The 27,609-nt window shown below is 38.3% G+C and overlaps 1 protein-coding gene and 1 pseudogene across 1 annotated transcript in view; one reads left to right on the forward strand and one right to left on the reverse strand.

The window, feature by feature from the left end:
* Positions 1–27,609, forward strand: part of ENTPD7 (ectonucleoside triphosphate diphosphohydrolase 7) — a 51,362-nt gene extending 23,753 nt beyond the window's left edge. Inside the window, exons 6-13 of the mRNA XM_045438532.1 lie at positions 1,697–1,800; positions 4,668–4,724; positions 8,619–8,752; positions 11,995–12,161; positions 14,439–14,763; positions 16,837–16,922; positions 17,743–17,904; positions 19,547–27,609. Coding sequence (XP_045294488.1) covers positions 1,697–1,800; positions 4,668–4,724; positions 8,619–8,752; positions 11,995–12,161; positions 14,439–14,763; positions 16,837–16,922; positions 17,743–17,904; positions 19,547–19,778 — 1,267 coding nt within the window. The 3' untranslated portion in view covers positions 19,779–27,609. The remainder of the gene's footprint in view (positions 1–1,696; positions 1,801–4,667; positions 4,725–8,618; positions 8,753–11,994; positions 12,162–14,438; positions 14,764–16,836; positions 16,923–17,742; positions 17,905–19,546) is intronic.
* LOC123576940 lies at positions 13,167–14,152 on the reverse strand (annotated as a pseudogene).

Consider the following 27,609-nt stretch of genomic DNA (forward strand, 5'->3'; position numbering starts at 1 on the left):
AGGTTGTCACTTTTTCATTTTTATAAAGCTGCAGTATTCGCTTCCTTTTTGTATTCTTATCTGATGATTTCCTTGCAATAAATTTCTAAAAACGTAATAGCTGGTCAAAAGTTAAGCACGTTAAAAATTTGGATACAAAGTCCTGGATTAGTCTCCAAAAGATCATACCAGTGGGGCACCTAGCTGGCTCAGTTGGTAGAGCATTGACTCTCGATCTCAGTATCAGAAGTTCAAGCCCCACATTAGGCATGGAGCCTACTTAATTAAAGAAAAAAAATTTTTTTAATGTTTATTTATTTTTGAGACAGACAAAGACAGAATTCAAGTGGGTTAGGGGCAGAGAGAGAGGGAGACACAGAATCCGAAGCAGGCTAGGCATGGAGCCTACTTAAAAAAACAAAAAAAGATCATACCAGTAATTTACATTCCAAACACCAGTGTATGTGGGTGCCCATTTTTCCATATTGTCCCCCAAATCAGCAAGCCCTCTTTTTGTTTATTTTAAGCAAATAGCCAATTGGAAACATATCCAGTAGCTCGGGAGAGCAAAATAATCCCTCTTGTTCCCCATGTAAAATTCTTATTGTAAGAATTTACTATGTATAACAACGAGCTATTTTAGAAATTGTATTTGACAGTATATTGTAAAATTATTACTTTGTTTTTCCTTTTTTTTTTTTTTTTTTTACAAAATGTTTATTTATTTATTTTGAGAGAGAGAGAGACAGAGAAAGTGAGCGTGCACGAGCTGGGAGGGGTAGAGAGAGCAGGAGAGAGAATCCCAAGCAGGCTCTATGCTCAGTGCAGAGCCTGATGCAGGGCTCGATCTCACAACCATGATATCATGACCTGAGCTTAAAGAAAATTATTACTTTAAATATATTCTTTACTTTTAAGTGTTATCATTCTTCACTAAGTCATGCTGAGCCAATAGAATATTTTTCTAATGAGTTATTTTAAAGATCCAGGATAGTTGCTTTTGTTTTTAACCACTTTCTCTAGATTCATATTATTACTTCTAGCTTTGTTTCTTTGCTTTTCTTTAATAATACTGATAGCATAAAACTTGAGAGGAGAAAATAACCCTAGATACTAAGATTCAGACTTTGTCCCCAAATTGTTATAACCTTTGGATTTTGATCCTGATTGGGGTTTTTCAAATGATAAGATTTTTATAAAGAAACAAAACCCAGCCCTTGAAATATATAAAAGGAGATTAAAAAGTTCATTGTCAGTTTTGTAAAGGATATTAATTTGTGGATCTAACAGTGCTTGTTGTGTGGTAATATGAGGTGTTGTTTCTGTATTGTGTAAGATCTGAGGATAAGATTGTGTTCCTTAGTCTGACAGCTTCCCTTCATAGTAGTTAGGAATCATGCAATTATGAAACTGTGCTTCCTGCCACTTATATATACTCAGCGTTGTGAGAGGCACAGAACTGTGGTCTCATCTTTTAATACTATTTGAATTATAAAATTACACAAAGAAAAAGTATTACTAGTATCATATTGCCTTTTAAGTGGAAGGATATACTTTGGAGGCAGTTTAAACCTTTAAAATCAAGTGAAGTGCCAAAAAGAAGCATGGCTCAACTAGTGGATGGACTATGTGAGCAATGAGGTAGAAGTGCAAGTTGAAGCTAATTGTGAGAAGAGTGTTTAACGATTAACTTTTATATTTTTGTTCTTTCTTGCAGAAAGCAGCTGGCTATCTTGGCTGATCTGGTGAGAGATTTACCTCTGGAGTTTGACTTCCTCTTTTCACAGTCTCAGGCAGAAGTGATCTCTGGGAAGCAGGAAGGTACTGGGCCTTGAGGGGTGCACTCCTTCAGCTCCTAGCCAATCATGGCATAGTCTCTCTGCTGGGGGTGGGGTTAGGATTACTTTATATATTTGATTTTTATTTTTCTTCGGGTAATTTTCTTGATTCTGTCATATGTTTTCTTTAAAATTATTATTTGCATATTCTGCATTGGTGTCTGTTATAGATTGCTGCTTCTGGAAGTCATATATTTATATTTATTTTTAACTTTATGCTAAGTACTGTGTTTATAAGAACATATTAGTATTTAGTGATGATTCCAAGTGAGTATTTGGTTAGCTAATTGTAGTTTTTTTTTGTTTTTTTGTTTTTTTTTTTTTTAATTTTTTTTTTTCAACGTTTATTTATTTTTGGGACAGAGAGAGACAGAGCATGAACGGGGGAGGGGCAGAGAGAGAGGGAGACACAGAATCGGAAACAGGCTCCAGGCTCTGAGCCATCAGCCCAGAGCCCGACGCGGGGCTCGAACTCACGGACTGCGAGATCGTGACCTGGCTGAAGTCGGACGCTTAACCGACTGCGCCACCCAGGCGCCCCAGATTGTAGTTTTCAAAACATAAGTACTTCTGGGAGTTGTACTGAGTTTGCCAAATTCTAATGTAAAGCAAATTATTAAAGTAAGGGGAAACGTTAATAGGGGATGATCATTATTTACTTTTCTTTTGTTATGGGCTCTCCTTTTATTGCATTTATTTTTTAAATGTTGATTTATTTACTTTGAAGGAGAGGGAGCAAGCAGGGGAGGAGCAGAGAGAGAGGGGGAGAGAGAATCCCAAGCAGGCTCCATGCTCAGTGCAGAGCCCAACTCAGGGATCCATGTCACCACCATCAGACCATGACCTGAACTGAATCCAAGAGTCAAAAGCTTAACAAACTGCATCACGCAGGCACCCCCCGCCCCCCCCGCCCCCTGCTTTATTGTATTTATTATGAAGTACTGATACTTCCCTAAAAGCTTGCACTGCTGGGTTTGTAGTTTTGAGGTAGAATTGAATATATGTTCTCATGTGGCCCAAATGTGGCCTACATGACAAATTATGTTTCCATTTCTTGAAAAAGAGAAAATCTTCTGTGCATTCTGAATTTTTTTAAATGTTTATTTATTTTTGAATAAGAGAGACAGAGTGTGAGTGGGGTAGGAGCAGAGAGAGAGGGAGACACAGAATCCGAAGCAGGCTCCAGGCTCTGAGCTGTCAGCACAGAGCCTGATGCGGGGCTTGAACTCACCAACCTTGAGATCATGACCTGAGCTGAAGTCAGACGCTGATTATCAACTGAGCCACCCAGGCGCCCCTCTTCTGTACATTCTAGTTGCAGTTCGCATAAAGGAAAAGATTTACCTTTTCAATTTCAGTATTGCATTCTCCAGTTCTAAAATTTTCATTTGATTCTTTTTTATGTTCTCTTCCTTTGCTGAGACTTTCTATCTTTTGTTCATTGTAAGACTGCTCTTATTTCTTAGTTATATAGCTGCTTTAGTATCTCTGGTAATTCTGACATCTGTGTCATCTTGGGGTTGGCATCTTTTCCCTTAGGAGTTGAGATTTTCCTAGTTCTTTTCATGCTAAGTAATTTTATATTGTATCCTGGACATTTTGAAAGTTATACTATGAAACTGGGTCTTGTTTCAATCGTAAGGAAAATACTGACTTTTGTTTGTGTTAGCAGGGAGTTGACCTGGTTAGGTTCATGCCTCAAGTTCTGACCTGCCTTCTATGATTGTAGTGATTCATTTTTCAAAGCCTTGTCACTGCTATTTGGGTTTGTACCATTTGTGTGTCACCCACTGGTCAGTCTAAAATCTGGGCATAGTCCATACAAATGGAGTGTCTAGCCAGAACAGTTCTCAGAACCTTTGGTATATTGTTTATGAGATCCATGCATGTGTTGCTTGGCTGTGAGCCCAGGAGTTCATACATCACTTTATTCCTTACTCTCTTTGATCTCCCCAACACTTTCTGGTTCCCTGGGGCTCACTTTCATGGTCCTCCAGTTAGAAAGCCAGGGCTTTAATTTGCCTACTCTGCCATACATTTCCCATGATTGCATCTGCATCCAGGGCTAAATGGTGGAGGACATGGAGAAAAATCAGCAGTAGGGATTTTCTTCAGTTCTTAAGGCTGTAGCTTCTCTAGTCAGAGAAGATTCATATCCTTCACAGTTTTAGGCACCTGCCCAACTTCTACCTCTGCTGTTGCAGGATTGCCTGGGGTAGCAGAGAACAAAATGAAGGGAAAAAAACCCAAGGGATTTTCCTCCATTCTTTCGGAGCCTTTGGGGTCTCTTTTAATGCTCCTTGGACCAGAAAGCAAGGTCTTGAAGTTCTTTCCCTCCACACCTGGATGTCCTTTTGTGTTTCAAGCTGCTTTTGAGTCCAGGCGAGGCAATATCTGAGGGGAAAATATGGGACACTCACTACAGGTTTGGTGGTACTTTAACTTCTGATCTCTGGCTCAGTGTGCCTCTTATTATTTCCTTCCAGAGTTCTCACAAATCCGCTCCATATATTCCATGCAGTTTACACTGTGTTCGGTGGGATGACAGGATGGAGTGTGCTTACCTCCTCTTGCCCAGAGCCAGAATCCAAAATGCACATTTTTTACATTTGTTTTTGCACATTAATTTAGAAAATGCAAATTTACACATTAATTTAGAAAATGCAAATCATTTTAAAAGGGAAAAGCATCACAAGATAAGAGATTTTGAATTCATACACTAAGAGTATGGAATAAAATACTATCATCACTTTTTGCCTAAGAAAAGGAGGAAAAGAACAGCCCTGGGAGAGGTGTATACATGGCATAGCAATAGAGAATTAAGCACGGGCTTTTATGTTTCTTACCTAGGAGTTTATGCATGGATTGGAATCAACTTTGTTTTGGGAAGATTCGACCATGAGGATGGTGAGTAATGTCATCTTAAGACAGTTCTAAGGACTGAACGAAGGTTTATGTTGTAACCTATCAGTGTAATATAAGTGCCACATTTGAGTGATTTTTTTTTCTTTTTTTTTAAAAGTAAAGATGCTTCATTTTCCAGTCCTACTTTCCCTTCTTTTATTTCTTTTTAAATTTTTAATATGGAAAGTTAGAAACATTTACAGAAGTAAATAATAATAAAATGAATTTCCATGAGCCCATTACTCAGACTCAACACTAATTAGTGGTTGGTCAGTTTTTTGGCTCCACCCTCCCTCCATACAACACAGGTTTTTTTCCTTTTGGATTTTAAAAAGCAAACCCCAGACATATCATTTTATCTTCTTGTACTTCAGCGTTTATCTCTCACCAATGAGGAGCTTCAAAACAACTGAAATATCCACAATGCCATTCTTAAATTTAAAAAAGTTAACAATTTCTGGTATTGTGTAACATCTATCTAATACCCAGGTAGAGACTTCCTTTATTGTATCAAGAATATTTATTTGTAATTGTCTTGTTAAAATCAGAATCTGAACAAGGATCATAATTACATTTGATTGATAAGTTTCTTTATAACAGCTTTCCCCCTCCCACCTCTTTTCCTCAAATCATTCATTAAAAACACAGAAACAAAACTGGCTCACTTGATAGAATGAAATTACCACATTCTTAATTTGATTGACTGAATTTTTGTGGGGTCTTAAACATGCTTCTCATCCCTCCTTATGTCGTATAAATTGGAGATTAGATACAGAAGCTTGATTAGACACCGATTCAATTCCTTTGGCAAGAATAAATAATAAATAAAGATTGGCACTAAGTGTTTCCTACTACATCACATCAGAAGTTTTATAAGGTCTGCTTGTCCCACTTCAGTCACGTTAAGACTGATCAGGTTTCAGGGTTCAGGTATTGTCAGCCTGATCTAATCTATTATGAAAATTCTCCAGCCACTTTTCACTTAATGGTTATAGTAGCCAAATGTGATTGTTGTTTAGATTCGTTTTTTCATTAGAGGTTGCAAAATAGTTATTTTTCTAATTCCTTCATTTCTTCTGCATTTAACAGTTGGGGTTTTTATATAACAAAATTTTCTTCATTAACTATTTGATTATCCTGGAATACAGTTCTAAATGGAAAGACAGGATAGATCTTTCATTCTTTCATTTATCAAGTTTTTGATTAATGAGTTGATGTCCTAGCAACTTCCAAAGGTAACTAGTGAAGTTTTTTTTCAGTATCATTATGAGTTTGTAGATTTTAATGTGTTTGATGCATCGTAGTCCATTGCATCATCATTCTTTTCAGTGCTCAATTTACACCATCATTGGCCAGTTGGAGCACCTATAGGTTGGCTTCTGTACCTTTTAACATCCCAATAGTCTTTTATATTTCCCTTGCTTTTTGGCACACTAAGGTATATTCCATGCTTGTCTTGTATTTTTTCTACCTTAGACCTAGCATCGGACATTTTTTAAGGAGCCCTGGTTTCTTTTATTGGAAAATGATATTTAGAGACCATGGATGCCAGGAGTGCTTATTGCTCCTAGATTATCCTTACTTCTAGGCCCTTTCAGTACAGAGCTAGAAAATATGTATTTTTAGAAAGAGAAAAAGAAATCATGATAGTTCCAATTCATATTTAAGATTATAAGGTTATACAAAGAGGTGAAAAATCCATACACTGAAAACTGTAGAAAACTTGAAAGAAATTGAAGAAGGCACACAAAAAAATCGAAAAATATTCCATGCTCCTGGATTGGAAGAACAAATATTGTTAAAATGTCCATACTACCCAAAGCAATCTAAATATTCAATGCTACCCCTATCAAAATAACACCAGCATTCTTCACAGAGCTAGAACAAACCATCCTAAAATTTGTATGGAACCAGAAAAGACCCCGAATAGCCAAAGCAATCCTGAAAAAGAAAACCAAAGCTGGAGGTGTCACACTCCCGGACTTCAAGACGTATTATAAAGCTGTAATCATCAAGACAGTATGGTTCTGGCACAAAAACAGACCCTCAGATGAATGGAACAGAATAGAGAACCCAGAAATGGATCCACAAACATATGGCCAATTAATCTTTGACAAAGCAGCAAAGAATATCCAATGGAATACAGTCTCTTGAGCAAATGGTGCTGGGAAAACTGGACAGTAACATGCAGAAGAATGATCCTGGACCACTTTCTTACACCATACACAAAAAATAAACTCAAAATGGATGAAAGACCTAAACATTAAGACAGGAAGCCATCAAAATCCTAGAGGAGAAAGCAGGCAAAAACCTCTTTGGCCTCGGCCCCAGCAACTTCTTACTCAACATGTGTCCAGTGGCAAGCAACACAAAAGCAAAAATGAACTATTGGGACCTCATCAAACTAAAAAGCTTCTGCACAGCAAAGGAAACAATCAGCAAAACTAAAAGGCAACCGACAGAATGGGAAAAGATATTTGCAAATGACATATCAGATAAAGGGTTAGTATCCAAAATCTATAAAGAACTTAGCAAACTCAACACCCAAAAAACAAATAATCCAGTGAAGAAATGGGCAAAAGACATGAATAGACACTTCTCCAAAGAAAACATCCAGATGGCCAACTGACACATGAAAAAATGCTCAACATCACTCATCATCAGGGAAACACAAATCAAAACCACAATGAGATGCCACCTCACACCAGTCAGAATGGCTAACATTAACAACTCAGGCAAGACTGCGGAGAAAGGGGAACTCTTTCGCACTGCTGGTGGGAATGCAAACTGGTGCAGCCACTCTGGAAAACAATATGGAAGCTTCTCAAAAAGTTAAAAATAGGACTACCCTATGACCCAGCAATCACACTACTAGTTATATATCCAGGGGATACAAGTGTGCTGTTTCGGAGGGGCACATGCACCCCAATGTTTATAGCAGTGCTATCGACAGTAGCCAAAGTATGGAAAGAGCCCAAATGTCCATCAACAGATGAATAAAGATGTGATATATAAATAAATAAATAAATAAATAAATAAATAAATAAATACACACACACACACACACACACACACACACACACACACACACAATGGAGTATTACTCAGCAATCAAAAAAATGAAATCTTGCCATTTGCAACAACATGGATAGAACTAGAGGGCATTATGCTAAGCGAAACTAGTCAGAGAAAGACAAATATATGACTTCACTCATGTGGAATTTAAGATATAAAACAGATGAACATAAGGGAAGGGAAGCAAAAATAATATAAAAACAGGGAGGGGGACAAAACAGACTCTCAAATACAGAGAACAAACTGAGGGTTGCTGGAGGGGCTGGGGGTGAGGGGATGGGCTAAATGGGCAAGGGGCATTAGGGAAGACACTTGTTGGGATGAGCACTGGGTGTTTTACGTAGGGGGTGAATCTATAATCTCCTAAAATCATTATTGCACTATATGCTAACTAACTTGAATATAAATTAAAAATTAATTAATTAATTAAAAAAAGATTATAAGGTTGTTGCTTAATATTGTTGAGTTTATACCTGTATGGTTTTTTCTTTTATGCTGAGTATTTGTTCCTAAACATATTAATATAAACATTTATTTGCTTTATTTCATAACACGTTTAATGGCTAAAAAAATTATTATCAATAAGACTACTACAATGCAGTTTAAGATATTTATTTGCTTCTGTTGTCAGTAAGATACATCCTATAAGGGATATAGTAAAAATGTTACTTGAAAGACTTCTCTGTAATACATAGTTGATACAGTGAGATTAATTCATTTCAGTTTGCTCTTCATTTTTTAAGGGATTTCTATGTGATTTTTTTTTCATTTTTGATTTGTTTTTTAATTACTAGGCCTTTTCTTTTCCCTTATTTATTTCAGAATCAGATGCTGAGGGTCCCCAGGAATTGGCAACAGGGCGCAGAAGGACAGTAGGGATACTAGATATGGGAGGAGCCTCTCTCCAAATTGCTTATGAAGTTCCTACCTCAGCCTCTGTCCTTTCTCCGAAACAGGTATTTTTACCTTTTAGGGATATTGGGTTGCTATAAATGCCAGTATTTGGGAAAGAAGGTCACTGTTTTTTGACTTAGACCAATTTGCATGGGTCCAAATATTTGTTCAGATACTTGCTAGCTTACATTATCTTGGTTAGGTTACCTCTCTGAGCTTTAATCTCCTCCTATATGAAAAGAGAATAATAATAGTATCCACTTCATGAAGTTGGGAAGATGAAATGACACCATGTGTGTAAAGCACTTGACAAACTTTCCAACATGTGCTAAATGTTTAATGTATTTTAGCAGTTATACTCCCTGTCTCCTGGGACTGCTGGAAGATTAAACATGATAATTCATATAAAGCCCAGAGTACAGTATTTGGTACATACTTGTTCATTAAATGTTATTTCCTTTCCCTTACTTGTGATTCCATTCTTGTGCTTCTAAATTCCTTACCTGACTAGAATGTAAAGAGTATATGTATCTTGAGGGAAGAGTTTTATCATAGAGAGGAAAAAGAGCTGCAGACAGTTTTTAAACACCTGTTGTGTGCAAGGAATGAGACATATTGTACTGCCCCCAAAAACTTATTATAATCTATCAGTGAAGACAGCCTGTGATAACAGGCAGACTATGGAAGTACTAAAATTTGATCTAAACCAGGGTTTCTCATCATTGGCACTATTGACAGTTTGAGCTGGATAAATCTTTGTTGTCGAGAGCTGTCCTGTGCATAATATGATGTTTAGCAGCATCCCTGGCCTCTACCAGATATCAGTAATGTCCCCACTCTACTCGTCTACTACATGAATGGGAGTCCTGCCGGCTTCCTGAAAAGTAAGGTATTTACCTGGGCCCTGGATGATAAGTAGGCTTTTGCATTTGAAGGTTGAGGAAGGCCACCTTTATGGAGGAAATAGTATGCACAAGGGCACAAAGAAAGCAGCAAAGAGCTCAGAATGTCCAAGAAACGTTGAATAGCCTGTTGTAGTATAGAATTTCCCAGTATAGTAAGTCTAGGAAGATAAGATGAAGTTAAATTGTAAGGAGTCTTGGGTGCTATGCTAGGGAATTTCACTTTTATTTCTATAGATGGAGGAGAATCAGCAAAGGTTTTTGAGTAGGGCAGTCATATAGGCCTCAGTTTCATCATCTATGAAATAATTAAATTCTGAAGGTCCTTTTCAGCTCCATTATGTGACTGATAATAGATCCAATCTGTTTTTTTAGGAAAATAATTTTGTTGTCTGTATGAGAAAGAAATGTAGGTCAGGGAACCTTGGGTAAGAGGTAATAAGGGCTGAACTAGGCAATGTAAGTGGAAATGGAATGGAGGGCACAGATCTTCGGGGTATTTTGGAAAAAACAAAACAAAACAGTGTAATGTAATGGTGTGGGTAGGGCAGAGAGGGATACCGAGTGATGCTGAGGTTCCCACCTAGGTACCTGGTAGGGTAAGGAATTCAGTCACTGAGAGAGACCCCAGGGTAAAGGGTGGGTTGATGCTAAGCAAATGAGTATGGTCTGGAGGTTTGGGTGAGAACAATTTTCTGGTCTCTAGCCCAAGTCCTTGTAACCAATGAATTCAGTTTTAAGTATGATGAATTTGAGATCTCTGAGGAGCATATATGCCTAAATATCCAGCAAGATTGTTGGAAATGTGGGTTTAACAATCAGAAGGGGTCTGTGCAAGGGTTGGAAATTTGGGGAACGAGGTTGTAAGACATTTTAGTCTTTATTTGTTAGTATGTAGTCAACAGGCAAAATGAAGGCATTGTTCTGGCAAGTGGCACTTATCCTTAAAGTCTTAAATAAAGGACTTTTTTGTTTGTGCAGATTTAGAAAGCAACACTAGTATAGAAAGTATACGTGCAAGCAACAAGTTAGATGTAGCCTGGTAATATAACGGTCTTACAGATGGATTTTAGGGCTTGGTAAATAACGAAAGGAACAATGAGACAAAGTACAATAGTGCTTTAAAAAATATAAGTAATCCTAAGTGCCTAAAGTGGTTTTTTTGGTACAATTCACAAAGTTGTGCACATTCAAAAAGTAATGCAACCACCACTATCGAATTCTAGAACATTTTCATTACCCTGAAAAGAAACCCCACATTCATTAGCAGTCACTTGCCATTCTCCTCCCTCTAGCTCCAGCAACCACTAATCTGCTTTATGTCTCCTGTGGATTTGCCTCTTCTGAGTACTTCACATAAATGGAATCATACAATATGTGATGTTTTGTGTCTGGCTCCTTTCACTTAGCAAAATATTTTCAGGGTTCATCTCTGTTGTAGCATGGATCAGAACTTCATTTCTCTTCATGGTTGAATAACCATATGACCATGCCATATTTTGTTTATGCATTCATCAGATGACGGACTTTTGGATTTTTGTTTCCAGTTTTTGACTATTATGGATAATGCTGCTGTGAACATTCACATATACATTTCTGATTAGTCATACTTTTCAGTCCTCTTATATATATACTTAGTGAAATTGCTGGGCATGATAGCATTTTCATTAATTAAAAATAAATACATTCAAAACAATAATTTAATTTTACAACAGTATGTACAAATATATGTTACATTAAGCACATTAGAATGTGGGGGTAGGAATGGGGGTGAGTATGAGGATAAAAGGAAGTAAATAGACAAAACAGAAATGGGGCTTTGCCATGGTAATGAGCCGTGAACTGAGGAGTATGATTAACTCAACCCATGGACTGAAGTTAAAAAAAAAAAAAAAAAAAAAAGACCATCTTTTCATTAGAGGTACTGTAAAAAGGAACTTTCCCAGTCCCAGTCCCTGTCATAGGATACATTAAAGCTTCTTGAATAGAATTGTAAAAACCCATAGAATAGATCTCAGGATGATCTTCCAAATTCCTGAAATTTATTTTTATCAAAAGATTTTTTCTTTCCTGATGATAAAAGTAGTACATTCTCATTTTGGCAAACTGGAAAATCTGAAAAGTACATGCAAGAAAATGACATTATCTGTAATGATTCTGCCTTGTATAGAACTACCGATCCTGTTGTTGTCTCTAATTTGGTATTTAGTCTCTGTACTTTTTTGTTCAGGCTTGTCATTTTGTGTCTTTGTTGAAAATAATGTTATGAGAATGAAAGAATGCTATAAGATATTTTAAAGGGTAGTTACAGCACACAAAGACTGGTATATTGGTAACGTCATAGCTCTCTGTAAATCAACCAAAATGAAAATTCCCTTTTTTCTCTTTACATTGTATTATAGGAAGAAGAAGCAAAGATCCTGCTGGCTGAATTCAACCTGGGCTGTGATGTGCAACACACTGAACATGTGTACAGGGTTTATGTCACAACCTTCCTGGGTTTTGGAGGCAACTTTGCCCGGCAGCGCTATGAAGATCTTGTGCTGAATGAAACCCTTACCAAAAATAGGTACTTTGGACATGGGGATCTGTGCCTCTGAAATAGAATGTTGTCAGGGTGCAGATATTAGCAAGAAATACTCATATTCTACTAAGATAGTTATGTCCTTGCTTCCTCCTCCTTCCTGACCACTCTCGTCAATGGGGTAGTGTCACTACTAATAGAGACCCTCCATTGGTATTCCCACTTGGTCTAGGTTAGGGTGCATTCTGGTCTTTGCTCTTAGGACTCAGAAAAGTACAGCAGCTTACTATGGTGATCTCTTGCTGTGTCCTTTTTCAGAAATGGTATCACAGGATAAGTGAGGCTAAGTTATTAATTTACAATGTGCAGTATAATGTAGTTCTTAGCAGTTCCCTCTCGGTAGAAGACATATTTGTTCACTTACAGTGGAGTTGCATCTTACGTGGGAGTGAGGTTCCATAGTGCTCATAAAAGATAAAAAGCATGTGAAGTTAGAAATAATCTTCACATTGTTCTCTCATTAAGTCCACAATAGCCAGTTTTTCCTGCAGCGTGGACAGATCACTGATTCTTCGTTTGGCTACCACATGAAGTATTTAGACCATAATGTACAAATAGTTGTGGGGTTTTTTTTTCTTTAGTATTTAAAATTATTGTATCACTACGTACGTTGAAGGAAGTATAAGACAGCAGAGGTTTTTTTCACCATAAAATTACCCCATTTGTTTTGCTAGAAATACTAACTTGAAGAAATACCGCTATTGTATTAATTACAATTATGAATACGGCCATTTGTAATAATTGCTCCACAGCAGTTGTCTTATTTGGGACCATAATAAAGAAAATACTGTCTCCTGATTCTTTTGTGTTTTTGTAAGTCTCAACTACCAAGAGGTCAAGGTGTTTTAGGAGACTCCTGTTATACCGGGTGATGGACGAATGCCTTAAAACCAAGCAGTGTGTTTGCATTCTGAAAATACTCTTCAGTCTGTACAGATGTTGCTTGGGCTGTGGAGCTCAGATCGCTCCTGCTGGCAGTCCAAAGAGCAATTATGAAAGTTTTACACCAGTTTTGTTTTGTTCCATCTTTGCTAGCTGCTGTGTTTCCTTTTCCATTTCCTTCCTTTGTCATTCTGCTGCCCTTTTCTCTTTGTCTGCTGTTTCCTGCCTCAGAACTTGCCAGGCTGTATCATGGCTGCCACCATGCATCAATATGTGCATTGGTATTTCTTGCCAAGTTCCTAATTGAGAAGACTGATCATTCATCTTGTGTAGCTGCTACTCTACTAGAGAAACCCATGCTTCCTGGGAGGTCAAAATGTAATGGTTCTTTCTTCTTAATATGATTTTCTGAGTTTTTTTAATAGTTGGTGTCACATCCTTAAAATAGGTTCCAATTGTTCCAGAACATTTTGTTGTGTTGCCACGTTCCCAATCCCTCCTTCAGTCTTTACATCATGGAAGCTTCTTCATCCCAGGAAGTCCACCCTTCAACGTCTGTCTGTTTAGGAACTGATGAATAATTAACTGCAGTTGGCAAAGTTATTTGGTCTCCACTAATTTCTGTCCTCGGTCAGATTTAATCTCTTCAGGAACGGGAATATTGTTGCTGGGCAAGTGCAGACTTGAAACAGCCAGAACCATGTAATGTCCAGGATGGGGATTAGAACTTGCCCCAACCTGTCCCTCCCCACGTAGGGCCAAGGCAGGTCCTTCCTATGGCCAGCCGTTGTCACTGACCACTGACACATCCTTCTCCTCAGGAAACTCCTCCAACCTTCTCTCTTTACCTTCTCCCAGGTGTTTTGCTAAATGTTAGAACCACACTCAGTGTGGTGAGATCTTGGCACTTCTAAGAAGCAGTGGAATGAAGACTAGATGGAGACCAGCAGATTAATATATCTAGTTTCACTATACATTGGGAAATATACATGTTGATTAAAAGGTTCAACAAAATTTGATCACTGCCGTATTTCTCTCCTTATCTTCCTCCTTCCTTCCTTCCTTCCTTCCTTCCTTCCTTCCTTCCTTCCATCCATCCATCCATCCATCCATCCCTTCCATCCATCCATCCATCCATCCATCCATCCACCCACCCATCCTTCTTTCCTTCTTTCCTTTGTTTCTGCTAAATTGAATTTGCTTATGTTAAACGTTCATGTGTTGTGACTGCATGGTTGATACTCCATGCTTGTTTCTAGGGATGCCATATAAAACAAGATATCTGTGAAGCACATTCTTTGACCAAGTTTCTTATAGGCATTTTTTAAAGAGGTTGAATACATTAGTGATGTGTTTTGTTTGTTATCGTCATTGTGGCAGGTTGCTGGGCCAGAAGACAGGTCTGAGTCCCGACAATCCATTTCTGGATCCCTGCCTGCCCGTGGGACTCACAGATGTGGTGGAGAGGAACAGCCAGGTGCTGCATATCCGAGGAAGAGGAGACTGGTCTTCTTGTGGGGCAATGCTGAGCCCCCTGCTGGCTCGCCCCAACACCAGCCAGGCCTCGCTGAATGGAATTTACCAGTCACCAATTGACTTCAATAACAGCGAGTTCTATGGTTTCTCTGAGTTTTTTTACTGTACAGAGGATGTGTTACGCATCGGTGGCCGTTACCATGGGCCAACGTTTGCCAAGGCTGCTCAGGTAAATTATTTATAGTAAAGATGATTCATACCAGCAGCAGCCATTTCTCTATGCCTAACTTTGTGCCAGATGCTGTGCAAAGGGCTTTGTATGCCTGAGTTCACTGATTTCTTCACAGGAGGAGCTCTGTGAACCTTCATTTTACAGATGAGAAAGTGGACTCAGAAGTTAAGGAGCACACTGTGCTGTACTATCTTCTAGTTCATTAAACTTAGGTTTCCATGTATGTCCTGATCACCCAAATTATCACCCAGCTTCAAAATCTTTGTGGTGGCTAATGGTTTTTCCTCTAGCTTTCCAATAATCTTGTTTAATGTTTGTGGTCAAAAGTGTCATCCCCAGATATCTTTCCCCTCACTTGGTATTCTCAGTTGTAATGTGCTTTTGGAAATGATGTCACACAGGTGGGCAAGTCCACTTTGATTTTCTTGGTTTGTCAGGAGGCCAGAGTGGTATATAGGGTCACTTGGAATATTAAAAAGATATTGGGAAAAGCAATGTCAGGGGAAGTACTATTTAAAACTAAAATTCAGAAGAAATAAAATTTCATTTAGAGCATATATAGGACATTAGCAGCTTATAGGCTTAAATCATTAGTTACCTGAACAGGTAGAAGTTTCTCTAGCTTTCTATAGCTCCTTTAATTTAGATTCATCTCTGAAGGTTTGCCTGTCTTTCTGATCTTGTAGAAGAGAAACTTATGGGAAGAATTTGACCTTATATTTTATTCTTTTCTTTCTGCTTTGTTACAGTTCTCTAGGGTTCTCTGGATAGAAGACTTCCAATTTAATAATGTCTGTACTATGTGTATTATTCTGTTCCCTAAAGGCAGTCCCTAAGAAATACTGAGGAAAACCTGGTTTGTATTTGTTCTTTCCTCCCCAGCCTCCAAGGATACACTTATATTCCTTTTCCTTTCTAGCATCTAGGGCTGCCTAACTGTTCATGGCCTACGTCTTTCTCTCATTTTATTTATTTTTTTCAACGTTTATTTATTTATTTTTTGGGGGACAGAGAGAGACAGAGCATGAACGGGGGAGGGGCAGAGAGAGAGGGAGACACAGAATCGGAAACAGGCTCCAGGCTCTGAGCCATCAGCCCAGAGCCTGACGCAGGGCTCGAACTCCCGGACCGCGAGATCGTGACCTGGCTGAAGTCGGATGCTTAACCGACTGCGCCACCCAGGCGCCCCCTCGTCTTTCTCTTGTTTTAAAACTTCTTCAAATTCTGTTCCCTTGAACACCAAAGGGCTCAAGTTACTGCTTACTGAAATTGCTAGTGGCTTCATATGTTCTTTTTCCCAGGTGAAAGAGATAATTTTGTTCCCTTACTTTTTTTTTTTTTTACTTTGACTCAATTGTTATTTTCCCAGTGATACCTTCCCTAGCAACCATATCCAAAACTGCAGCCCTCCCCAATTTCACCTATTTCCCTTTCCTGCTTTATTTTTCCATGAGCATTTATGTCATGTAACACACTCTATATGTAAATGTGTACGTGTGTACATGTCTTATGTATGCATGTATATGGTTATTGTCTGTTTTTTATCACTAGAATGTGAGCTTCGTGAGGACAGAAAGTTTTGTCTGTTTTGTTCACTGCTAGATCTCCCTGGCACCTAGAAAAGCACCTGGCATAAAGTAGACATTCAGAGGAAAGGAATGGTTCTTTGGGGAGAACTATAGCAGGGGAACAGGCCAGTGGTAGAATTTGACCATTCTGTTCCATCTGCTTTACTTCCTCATCTTACATAGAGTAGAATGAGGCTCCCTTTGGCTTTGATGTTGCTATTTCTGGTCCTAACCTTACCCCTCTCTGAAGCCAAAGAGGCTCAGGAGCCGTGTTGGGCTGGCTTTGTACTTGACTTGAGGTGATGGGAATAAAAAGGAGACCCTCAGGAACCTGTGTTCTGGCACTTGCTTTGCACAGTGTCCAGGGAATGAATGTGGCATTTCTGTTTTCCTTTGTCAGCTAGTCGCCCACAAGTAACTTTAGACATGGAACAGCTGAGACTGTAGGGAAATTAGTTGTGCTTTAATTTCATGTTCCTCTGTTTCTCTTTGGTTGTTCCAGGATTACTGTGGCATGGCTTGGTCAGTCCTAACTCAGAGATTCAAGAATGGTCTCTTTTCATCACATGCAGATGAGCATCGACTCAAGTGAGTAGCTTCCTTTTTTCCCTAAGATTGGCCTGAAAACGCAGATGGCAGATTATAATGAGAGAGAGAGAGAGAGAACAAGCAAGAATACAGATGGAATTTTCTGTTGAAGGAGAATTGAGAATTTGATTTTTAGATTTTGATTTTCTGAGTGATAAGGGCCAAAATAGTGAGCCTATTTTAGCGAAGCCAGGGAAAACCAGGGTTACCAAAAGGCTCATTCCAAATTGTTTGAAATCAAAAGTGGTGTTTTTTTAAAGCTTTTAATTAAAATATTGAACATGCAGAAAAGTGGAAAGAACAGTAACATAAATCCTCACCCAGCTTCAACAAATACCAATATTTTGCCAGTTTGGTTCATCAGTCCTCCCATTTTGTAAACATTTTAGTTAATACATTTTAACCATAAACAAAAATAGAATGGTATAATGAATTTCTGTGTACCTATCACCCTGCTTCTCTGCTAACAGCTACCAACTTCTGGCAAATCTTATTTCATCTCTTTTCCCACCCTCTTACCACAATTGGGTTCTTTTGAAACAAATCCCAGACATCATGTAATTACAACAGGCTCCTTAAAAATAAGGACTCTTATAAAAAGAAAGAGAAAAACACAGCAATATCATTATGGCATAAAGGTGTTCCTGCACTTTTGTGGTAAACATCAAGATAAAGTAGGCTCAGATTTGGCTCCACCTAGAGGCGAGGAAGGTGAACTGGGGAGAGAGATCCTTTTTGACATCCAATGGGAGTATGTGGAAAGTGTTCTTTTTTCTTCTTCTTCTTCTTAAAAAAAAATATTTATTGTTTTGCCACACAGATATCAGTGTTTTAAATCGGCTTGGATGTACCAAGTTCTTCATGAAGGATTCCATTTTCCCTATGACTACCCACACCTGCAGACAGCCCAACTGGTATATGACCGAGAAGTTCAGTGGACACTGGGAGCCATTCTGTATAAAACACGATTCTTACCCCTCAGGTAAAGTGGACTGAACTGGCATCTTGAACTTAGAGGATATTGGTGTCTCAGAATAGGTTTCTTAAGTGACCGCTCTCCCTCAAAAATGCATCCAAATTAACTCCCTTTATTACTATCTCATGAACTATTATTACTAACCAGTTATGTTGAAACAGAAAGAAGGTTGAGAATTTAATCCAGAGTCTGTTCTTTAGCTTCGCAATTTCAGGAATGCAGTTTTGTTTATGCATAATAAATCATTCTTTAGGATTGAGCTCTTACTAACCAGTTCTAAGATTCTTACTGATAAACCAAAATTCATTCTTAGGTTATTGTAGAAAACATCTGACTAGAGAGCTAGGGAATGCTGGCTGTATAGAGCAGTCTTTCCTAATGGGTAGAGTCACTCTAGACATCATGTCATTGACTTGGAAGGCTTTTGGTGGGCCAGAATTTAGAACAAAGCACACAAGATGCTTTTAGGGGGGTATTGTCACTAAGCTATGATAGCCGATGTCTTGCTCTGTGTATATAAGATATTTGGGATAATGTTTAGGTACTCTCTCCCCTGTATTATTTCAGATAAACTAAAATGAATTTTTAATCTTTGCTGCCTGTTTCTTTTTTTTTTTTTTTTTTTCAACGTTTATTCAGTTTTGGGACAGAGAGAGACAGAGCATGAACGGGGGAGGGGCAGCGAGAGAGGGAGACACAGAATCGGAAACAGGCTCCAGGCTCTGAGCCATCAGCCCAGAGCCTGACGCGGGGCTCGAACTCACGGACCGCGAGATCGTGACCTGGCTGAAGTCGGACGCTTAACCGACTGCGCCACCCAGGCGCCCCTGCTGCCTGTTTCTTTAAACCCAATATTGTCAGAAACCAGGTAGCTGATAGATGTGAGAGAAGTGGGGAGCTGGAGAGTACGTGCTCTAGATGAAGGGCTGACTCCTATCATGCGGAAGTGCTGTCCCAGCATCTGTCAGTTGTCATTTGTCAGGACAAGCCAGAAATCCATATTTTATAAGCAGCGTTTCAGTTTGGAGATTCACATTTAGAGAAAACACTGCAGGTCAAACCAAACAAAAACGGATCCAGTATCTGGACCTCCAAACTGCAGCTTCTGTTCTAAGCAGGCAGGCTCCTGCACTTTGGTTTACATGTCTCCTCTTTTTTTTCCAGATTATAAAACAGTTGATCAGGCAACCACTTTCTTTAGATATCTCCTAAAGAAAGCACAGGAAGCACAGCCAATTTTTTTAAGGATTTCAATACACTCTGATTTCTTGATTGGATTTAGGGACCACCCTATTCTTGTTAGAACCATAGTTACAAACTGTATGTATGTATTTACAGAATGGCATGGGACCACTGTTAAGACAATCAGTATTATAGATGATCAGTCTTATCTCACTGTTCACTTTTTTGTCTTCTAATTTTGTCCCCATTCTGGAGGACGTAGGCCTGTGAGGAAAAGAAAGTACAGGAGGAATCACATAGCAGTCCTAGGGCTAGAGACGTTCTTCAGCTTTGCTTGCTCTGTGGAACTGGTATCAGCATATTTGCATGGATAGAATAAATGGCATAACACCACGGGCCTTTTAAATCCGCATGAATGTTTTTCTTTGAAATTAACATTACTTGTCACCTTCAAACTCTTGCCTAGGGATCTACGGCAAGAAGGTGTCCGGCAGGCCCATGGTAGCTGGTTCCGTCTCTCCTTTGTCTACAACCACTATCTCTTCTTCGCCTGTATCCTGGTGGTGCTACTGGCCATCATCCTGTACCTTCTGCGGCTACGCCGGATTCACCACCGACAAACTAGAACCTCAGCTCCATTGGACTTGCTGTGGATTGAGGAAGTGGTGCCCATGATTGGGGTACAGGTAGGGCCATGAGGCCGGACAAGGACATAGAAAGCTCGAGTACCCCAGGGTTGCTGCCCATTGACTTCCACCACTTTCTTGTACCGGCCTCAGATGCTGCTTTGCCTGACCTTGGGATATTTGGCCTTGGAATTTCTACCTTAATATCTACTTTAATTCCTTCTCAGTATCCAGGTCCTCTTCTCTAAGAGAAACCGGAATTTAGTCTGTGAAGAACTAAATAATGAGAGTTTGGTGCTAACAAAGAGGACCGACCTTAGTCCAACTGAAGCATGCTTCTACTCCTTTATCTGAGAGGTCTAGTGTGTTCCTGGCATCTAGACCTTGCTAAAGCATGAAGTTTGACATTCAGCAAACTGGAAGCCTGGTTGAAACCAAATTTGGAGCATCTGATACAAAGCCGAAGACATTCCAGCAAGTGTAGCAGCCCCTTCTTTCTCTGTAACAGAGATATCGTTTATGTGGAGATCCACACCCTTTCATAGGGATCCAAGATATTTGCATTTCGCTGAAACAGATATGAACTTCCAGGCAACCAAAATAACATAGTTTCTTTGCTTACTTGACAAAGAAGCCGTTATGAGTGTGGTCCAAGATCCCTGACGTAGTGTTGCTGATGTTGATTATTATATGATTTTAAAAGGGTTTAGAACCCCTTCTAAATGAATGGTCAATCAAAGATTTTGACAGTATCTTATGTGATACCTGGTATGACCAGGATAGAAAACGTTTCTATGACTATATGCCTCACCGGCTGTTTGGGCATTAATTTTTCTTTTTGAGCCTTAAGTGTGCTTGTAAGATGGAGAAACTGATAGGGTTGGAGATCTGGATTTGTCTGGTTTTAAGTCACTGTCTCTAGGCCTATTTTACAGGAAAACAAACAAAAAAAAGAGTTATTTCACTACGGTCAAATGTAGTTTGGGAAGGGGGGTGTATTTGTTGTTTTTAAAGAAGGAAAGAACAACAGTATCAGGAGAATGGGCAAAGGCAATAAAATCCAAGGTCTTAATTTATTAATGTTTTCTGAGAAATAGAAATTTTCCCAATTTGACTCTTGGAATGTCTGAAAAGAAGCAAATTCTAAACTTTGAAAAACATAGATATATCTGTTAGTAAGCCACGTGGCATCTTTCAGAACATTTGTAAAGAGTTTGCTCAGTCACAGACCACATTTCCATTAATGAGGAGAGAAGAAAGCCATACGATTACATTTTAATCCACTACCCTTCAGGAGCTTTGTTCCTCCTCTACATGTAGCCTTTAAATCGCATGAGGATTTCTTTTTCATCAACTCGCATCTTCCCCTATGGGATCTTCTTCATACTTCATCCTTCCCTGTATGCAGCCTTGAATGTCCTGCCCAAGAATATGCTCCCAGACTTGAAATAGCTTTCTTTTCTGTCACTTTATTTTTACGATTAGATGAGTAGAGGGAATCATCTCTGCCTTTAATGGGGAAAAAGTTGGAAATATTAAAACATAAATTTCCACACTGGGAACCTGAAGGAATTAAATGCCTCATAAAACAGAGAAAAATAAGCCGAGATCCTCCTAGAAATAAATTGAGATGAAAATAAGTATGCTGTTAGTTGGTAGGTGAAGAGATGATGAGTCTTAAATTGTTTTCAAATTAAATAAAAATGGATCTAGCAAAAGAGTCTTATAGTTCCCTGTGGAAATATTTTTTACTTTTCATTAGGGTTCATGTCACAGCAATTTCCTTTAATTTTTAAGACTTCTAAATTTCCTTGATCTTCTTTGACTTCTTATCTTTGTGTCACTGCAAGTGAGCCCTCGCCTTGTGATGGCTGCTTATAAATAATGTCCGAATGTGTTTTTTGCTAGCCAATGCCTCCTGAGGTACTTTCTTTTTCCCTCATCTTGGTTCCCAAATACTGTTTTTTGGTTTTCTTGTAAGATCTGGTCAATGATCTTGTCAAAAGCTACCTAATTGGCTAATAGTGATCACATTCGTGTGCTCAAAATTTAGCTGAAGCAGGGAGGAGGTGGTGATGAGTCCAGTTTGAAAGCTCTTATTAATGAAGTTATTCTTCCTCCTGGTTATAACATTTGTTAAGCATTTCGTGTGTATCATATACTCTTAAGAATTTGTGTATATTATTTAATCATTATGACAGCCTTTCAGATTGATACTACTTTTTGTGTTCTTTTTATAATTGAGAAACTCAGGATACCCTATGCTTATCATTTTTTCAATGTAAATGTATTTCTTACTCTTAATTTATTCTAAATAGTTTTTGAGTTTTCGTTTAGTGTATTATATCCTGTTTATTACTTTGATCTTATGGGATCTGGGCTTGTCCTTGTTACCATGAGTATGACTTCCCAGAAACCCATGGTAGAAATGTAAGAAGCACAGATTTTTACCATATCCCTCAGAAAAACTTATATTTGTTGTTGATATTGGTTCCTGTGCTTCTGTCATTTGTTCCCAATTAATAATTTTGCATGAAATCTCATTAGCGAGAAACATAAGCCATTTGTTCTCCAAGAGCCAATTACTTCTACATATTGCTGTCTCCTAAGAGTCTGTCTCCCTTATAGAACCAGTCTACCTTGCCTCTACACCTCTTTTTGCCCTCGGTTGTTAAAGATTTTTTAAGATCTCTATTGCATTTCTGCACTTTTCAGTAGTCTCCTTGTGAAGATAATTACAGTTTCATTAAATTCACATCCCACTCATTCCTTTGAATCTTACCAGCCAGTCTTCTTGTTACCAGAAAAATGAATCTGAACTGCTTTAGTACTTTTATCATTAGTGAGACAGGTCACAGATGTCAAAATCAGAGTCCGTGCTGATAGGAGTTGTGATGCTTTATTAGCCTTACGATGGCACAACCCATCACTTTTCTCTGACTTCTTATTACTAGAACATAATGAAAACAGGTATAATACTCAGTTATATAGCATTACATTGACTTAAGTTGCAGTTAACTCTAAGCCAAATTTTACCATCTTTGTCTCTGTACCTTAACTCCTTGAATTGACTTTCCTTGGTATAGGGAATTTAGTCACTTTCCAACAACCTTGTGTTTATCCTTTAATGTCATCCAAAGGATTCTGCCTCCCTCTCCTCAGCCTGACAGCTTTCTTTAACTTCCAGGGCCTTAGGCTGTGATTATTAAAATGTGGTTGATTGAGTCTGCCATGCATCTGTTAAGCTCATCTTTTTAGTTATTAACATTTATTATCACATCCACATTTGTGTTGTTGAAGTATAGTTGACATATACTTGTTTCAAGTGTGGAACATAATGACTCTATTTGTATACACTGCAACATGATCACCACAATGAATCTAGTTTCCCCCATCACCATATAAAGTTATATGACATGCAACAGAGTGTTATTGACTGTAGTCACCATGCTGAACGTTACATCCCATGACATGACTTATTTATTTTATGACTGGAGTTTGTACCTCTTGACTCCCTTCTTCCATTTTGCCAGTCCTCCTTCTCCCCTGACTCTGGCAACCTCCAGTCTGTTCTCTGCATTTATGAGTTTTGTTGTTTTTTTGGTTCCACATATAAATGAAACCATGTGGTGTTTGTCTTTCTCTGACGTATTTCATTTAATGTAACACCCGCAAGGTCCATCCATGTCACAAATGGCAAGATTTCATTCTTTCTTATGGCTGAATAGTATCCCTCTGTGTGTGTGTGTGTGTGTGTGTGTGTGTGTGTGTGTGTGTGTGTGTGTGTGTATGTACACATCTTCTTTATCCATTCATCCATCAATGGACACTTTGGTTGTTTCCTTATCTTGGCTATTGTGCATAATGCTGCAGTGAACATAGGAGTGCACATGTCCTTTTGAATTACTGCTTTTGTTTTTGTTTTTTTTTTTTGTCTTGTCACCATTTTTAAAAATTTTTCATATTAAATATAATTTATTGTCAAATTGGTTTCCACACAACACCCAGTGCTCATCCCAACAGGTGCCCTCCTCAATGCCCATCACCCACTTTCCCCTCTCCCCCACCCCCCATCAACCCTTGGTTTGTTCTCAGTATTTGAGAGTCTCTTAGGTTTGCCTCCCTCCCTCTCTCTGCTTTCATTTTCTTCAGATAAATAGCCAGAAATGAGCTTGCCAGAAATAACAAGAAATGGAACATGGTAGTTCCATTTTTAGTTTTTTGAGGAACCTCTCTACTGTTTGCCATTGTGGCTGTACCAATTTACATTCCCACCAAAAGTGCACAATAGTTCCCTTTTCTCTACATCCTCACTGACACTTGTCATTTCTTATCTTTGTGATAATAGCCATTCTGATAGACGTGAGAAGATATATCTCATGGTTTTGATTTGCATTTCTCTGATGATTATTGAGCATCTTTCATGTACCTGTTGGCCATCTTCATGTCTTCTTTGGACAAATGTCTCTTCAGGTCCTCTGTCCATTTTTAAATCAGATTGTGTTTTGTTACTAAGTTGTAGAAGTTCTTTTTATAATTTGGATATTAACCCCTTATCAGATTTATGATTTGCAAATATCTTCTGCCGTTTAGTATCTTGCCTTTTTATTTTGTTGATGGTTTCCTTTGCTGTGCAGAAATCTTTTTAGTTTGATATAATCCCATTTGTTTATTTTGGTTTTTATAGTCATTGCCTTTGGAGTTAGATCCAAAAAATTATCACCAAGAATGATGTCAAGGAGCTCACTGCCTATGTTTTCTTCTAGGAGTCTTATGGTTTCTGGTCTTATATCCAGATCTTTAATCCATTTTAAGTCAATTGTTGTGTATGGTGTAAAATAGTGGTCCAGTTTCATTCTTTTCCATGTGGCTGTCCAGTTTTTCCAACACCATTTATTGAAGAGACTTTCATTTCCCCACTGTGTATTCTTGCCTCCTTTGTTGGAAATTAATTGACCATACATTCAAAGATTTATTTCTGGGCTCTCTATTCTGTTGTATTGATTGAGCGTCCATTTTTATGCCAATACCATATTGTTTTGTTTACTATAGCTTTGTGATACAGTCTGAAATCAAGGGGCATGATGCCTTCACATCCATATTTTCATTTTTGAAATAAAATAACTTCTACTTATCGGTATTATCTAAATAGATGCTCTCCCTACCCCTATTAACATGCTTTTGTTTTGCTTTTTGTCAGGAGTGAAAGACAAGTGGGTGGTATGATTTAAGGAAAAGAAGACTGGACTTTACAAATAGCCGGTTTGGATTCTTAGTCCTGGCTTTGTCACTGACTAGCTCTGGTACTCTCTAGACAAGTCACTTGCCCTCTCTGGTTCTTTTTTCATCTATAAAACAAGGTGGCTAGACACGATGCTGTGAGGCTAGTTCCAAAGGAAGAACTGTTGGCCTAAGGAACTAAAGGCAGGAGAAAATGTAGGAAAATGGTAACAGTTTCAGGAACAGGATTTTGGCCTTTGGTTTAAAAGGACAGGATGACCAAGAGAGCTGGTGGTCCCCTCCTACTTTATCACTGACATTAAGGTTGATGGGAATGGAGTTTCCAACAGCAATCATTATACATAAATTTCAGAGGATGAGATTTTTACAGCTGGGATTTTAGAGTTCTGTCTTTTGTTAACCCCTTGGGTTTTATGAATGATAAAATTGAGGCCCAGAGCAGTAGTAATATGTGCAAAGTCTGAGTGAATGGTCTCCTGGATCCAGTTTTCTCTGGTTTCTGTACCACAGACACACACCTTTGACAGCTCCAATGAAGTTCTCATTGACAGAATCTTCCTGCAAGATTGTGTATTTCAAAGGAATCTATTCTTTATAATACAGCTGATTACAAGTAACCATGCCCAATCTTTATAACTGCTTCTGACATTCATTTGTGATGGCTTTGCTCACATTTAGGAATAAAATATGAAAGAAACACTTTGTTAGAAATGGCACCCAGTTGTTACCACATTTATTCTACCTTCTATATTTCTTTTAATTCTTTTACATTTTAGATGTTTCTTTTAAACAATTTGCTTAATTTTGTACAATTTTCTTAACCACAGCGTCTAAGCAATTCATTTGATGGTTATAATCAAAATTATTTAAAGTATAAAATGCCTATCAGATCTACCTCATTAATGAACTTGGCTGTATTTCTTGGGCAGTTCTCAGACTCCGTTACAGAAACAAAATGCTGTTTCTCTTTGCTGTCTTTAAACTTCTTTTTGTGCTAACTCAGAACTAGTATCTAATTTCCCTTTGTGCTGTGGTATATGATATGACTTCATTTGGGATAAAGAATTAAGGTAGAAGTAGCAATAGATACTTCAGATTCTCCCAGATTAGCTTCTTAGGTCATGCTTAGTGTGAGAGTCCTGCCGGTAGGGCCATATGCTCTAACTTGTGAGGATTTTGTTGGTGTTACAAAAAATATTAGTTAAAAAAACAAGAACTCTTTTATTATATACTAATAGACTTCCCTTGTATTATTACATAAGTGTTTTTCTTTTGCTATAATTCATTATTTCCAGTTTGTCAGTACCATTATTAGAGGGACAGAGGAGGTCAACATCCGTTGACCCTGTGTTTCTCTGGAAGTCTGAGCACTAAGGAGATCCTTTTATTTGTAAAATTGAGTTATTACTCATAAGGGTTTTTTACTTTTAAAGTGTATGCAATCATGGCCTGCCATTTTTATAAAAACCAAAGTTGAAAAAAACTTCTGAATCACAGGATGTTTATAGCCATGCATGTATGACTTCAGGCAAGCTGAGGACGTGTCTACTCCTGAGCCTCTCCTTTTTAAGTAGTGCAGCCACTTGTAGACCCTCTGGCAGCCTACCACTCTGGTTCTCCAGTATTAAGGTAGCCCTGATGCTTTCAAAGAAGCCCTTCCTGCAGAGGACTTGCCAGAGTTTGGCCTGTTAAAACTGCTCGTGGTGAAGGCTCTGCGCCTTATTAGCTTCATAATGCTTTCTCTGCAAGCAAGGATCCTAGACAAATACTTTGATTTCTGGTATTGCTGTCATTATGTTGTGTTTGAAATTCTCATTCCACAATTCCTCTTTTGTTGGAGCCCTGAAGTATATGCCTTATCTCTGTTATTTCTGCCTTGAACAATGAACTTTGCAGTGTTGAAAGGCATCTTTTTATTATGACCCACAGCTAGACACTCCCATCTCGCTTTCAAAAACTGAAGGCTGCTTATGTTGCATCACTTTTGGGGGTTGCTAAGATTGTATGGTTTTCGAATGCTTCACATTAAATAATTTTGCTCAACAGTTCTTAAAATTCTGTTAAATACTGTTATATCAGTGTTGAACAAAAAGTGCAATGCATACTAGAGATGTATTGTCTCTTCTGCAGGGACGCAGGTATATGTGTTTCATATGCCTATATATAACCCACCATACGTTCCAGAACTGGAAGAATTGCTGCACATCAACTGGTTATCCTAACGTCGTGATAATCACTTTAGGCAGTAGCTAATTGTTACCTCCTCTACAATGGGACAGCATTTGTCAGTGTAAGTTAAAAACAAGAAAATTCTAGATTGATAAGAAAGCCAGGTGTTTTCATTTCTCTTGATGCTTTAAAAACAACTCACAGAATTATTGACAGATTTTAAGGGAAATTCATTTAATCTTCTAGGTATATGATGACTTATTTTGAAAGAGGTGTCTGGGACCTCAATCGGTAATTATCCATTTTCCATTCATTCATGCAATATTTGGTATGTGTTTGGTGCTGGGAATAATGCAAACATAAAAATAATTCAGATAATCTCCATTTACCAAGAGCTCATAGATAGCCACAATACAGTTATATAGCTAAATGCAACCAGAATCGGTTTTTCCAAACTTACTCATCTTTAATAAAAGAAAAATGAAGAAAAACA

This window comes from Leopardus geoffroyi, chromosome D2 (assembly GCF_018350155.1).
Source record: "Leopardus geoffroyi isolate Oge1 chromosome D2, O.geoffroyi_Oge1_pat1.0, whole genome shotgun sequence".
In the NCBI taxonomy this organism is placed as follows: Eukaryota; Metazoa; Chordata; class Mammalia; order Carnivora; family Felidae; genus Leopardus; species Leopardus geoffroyi.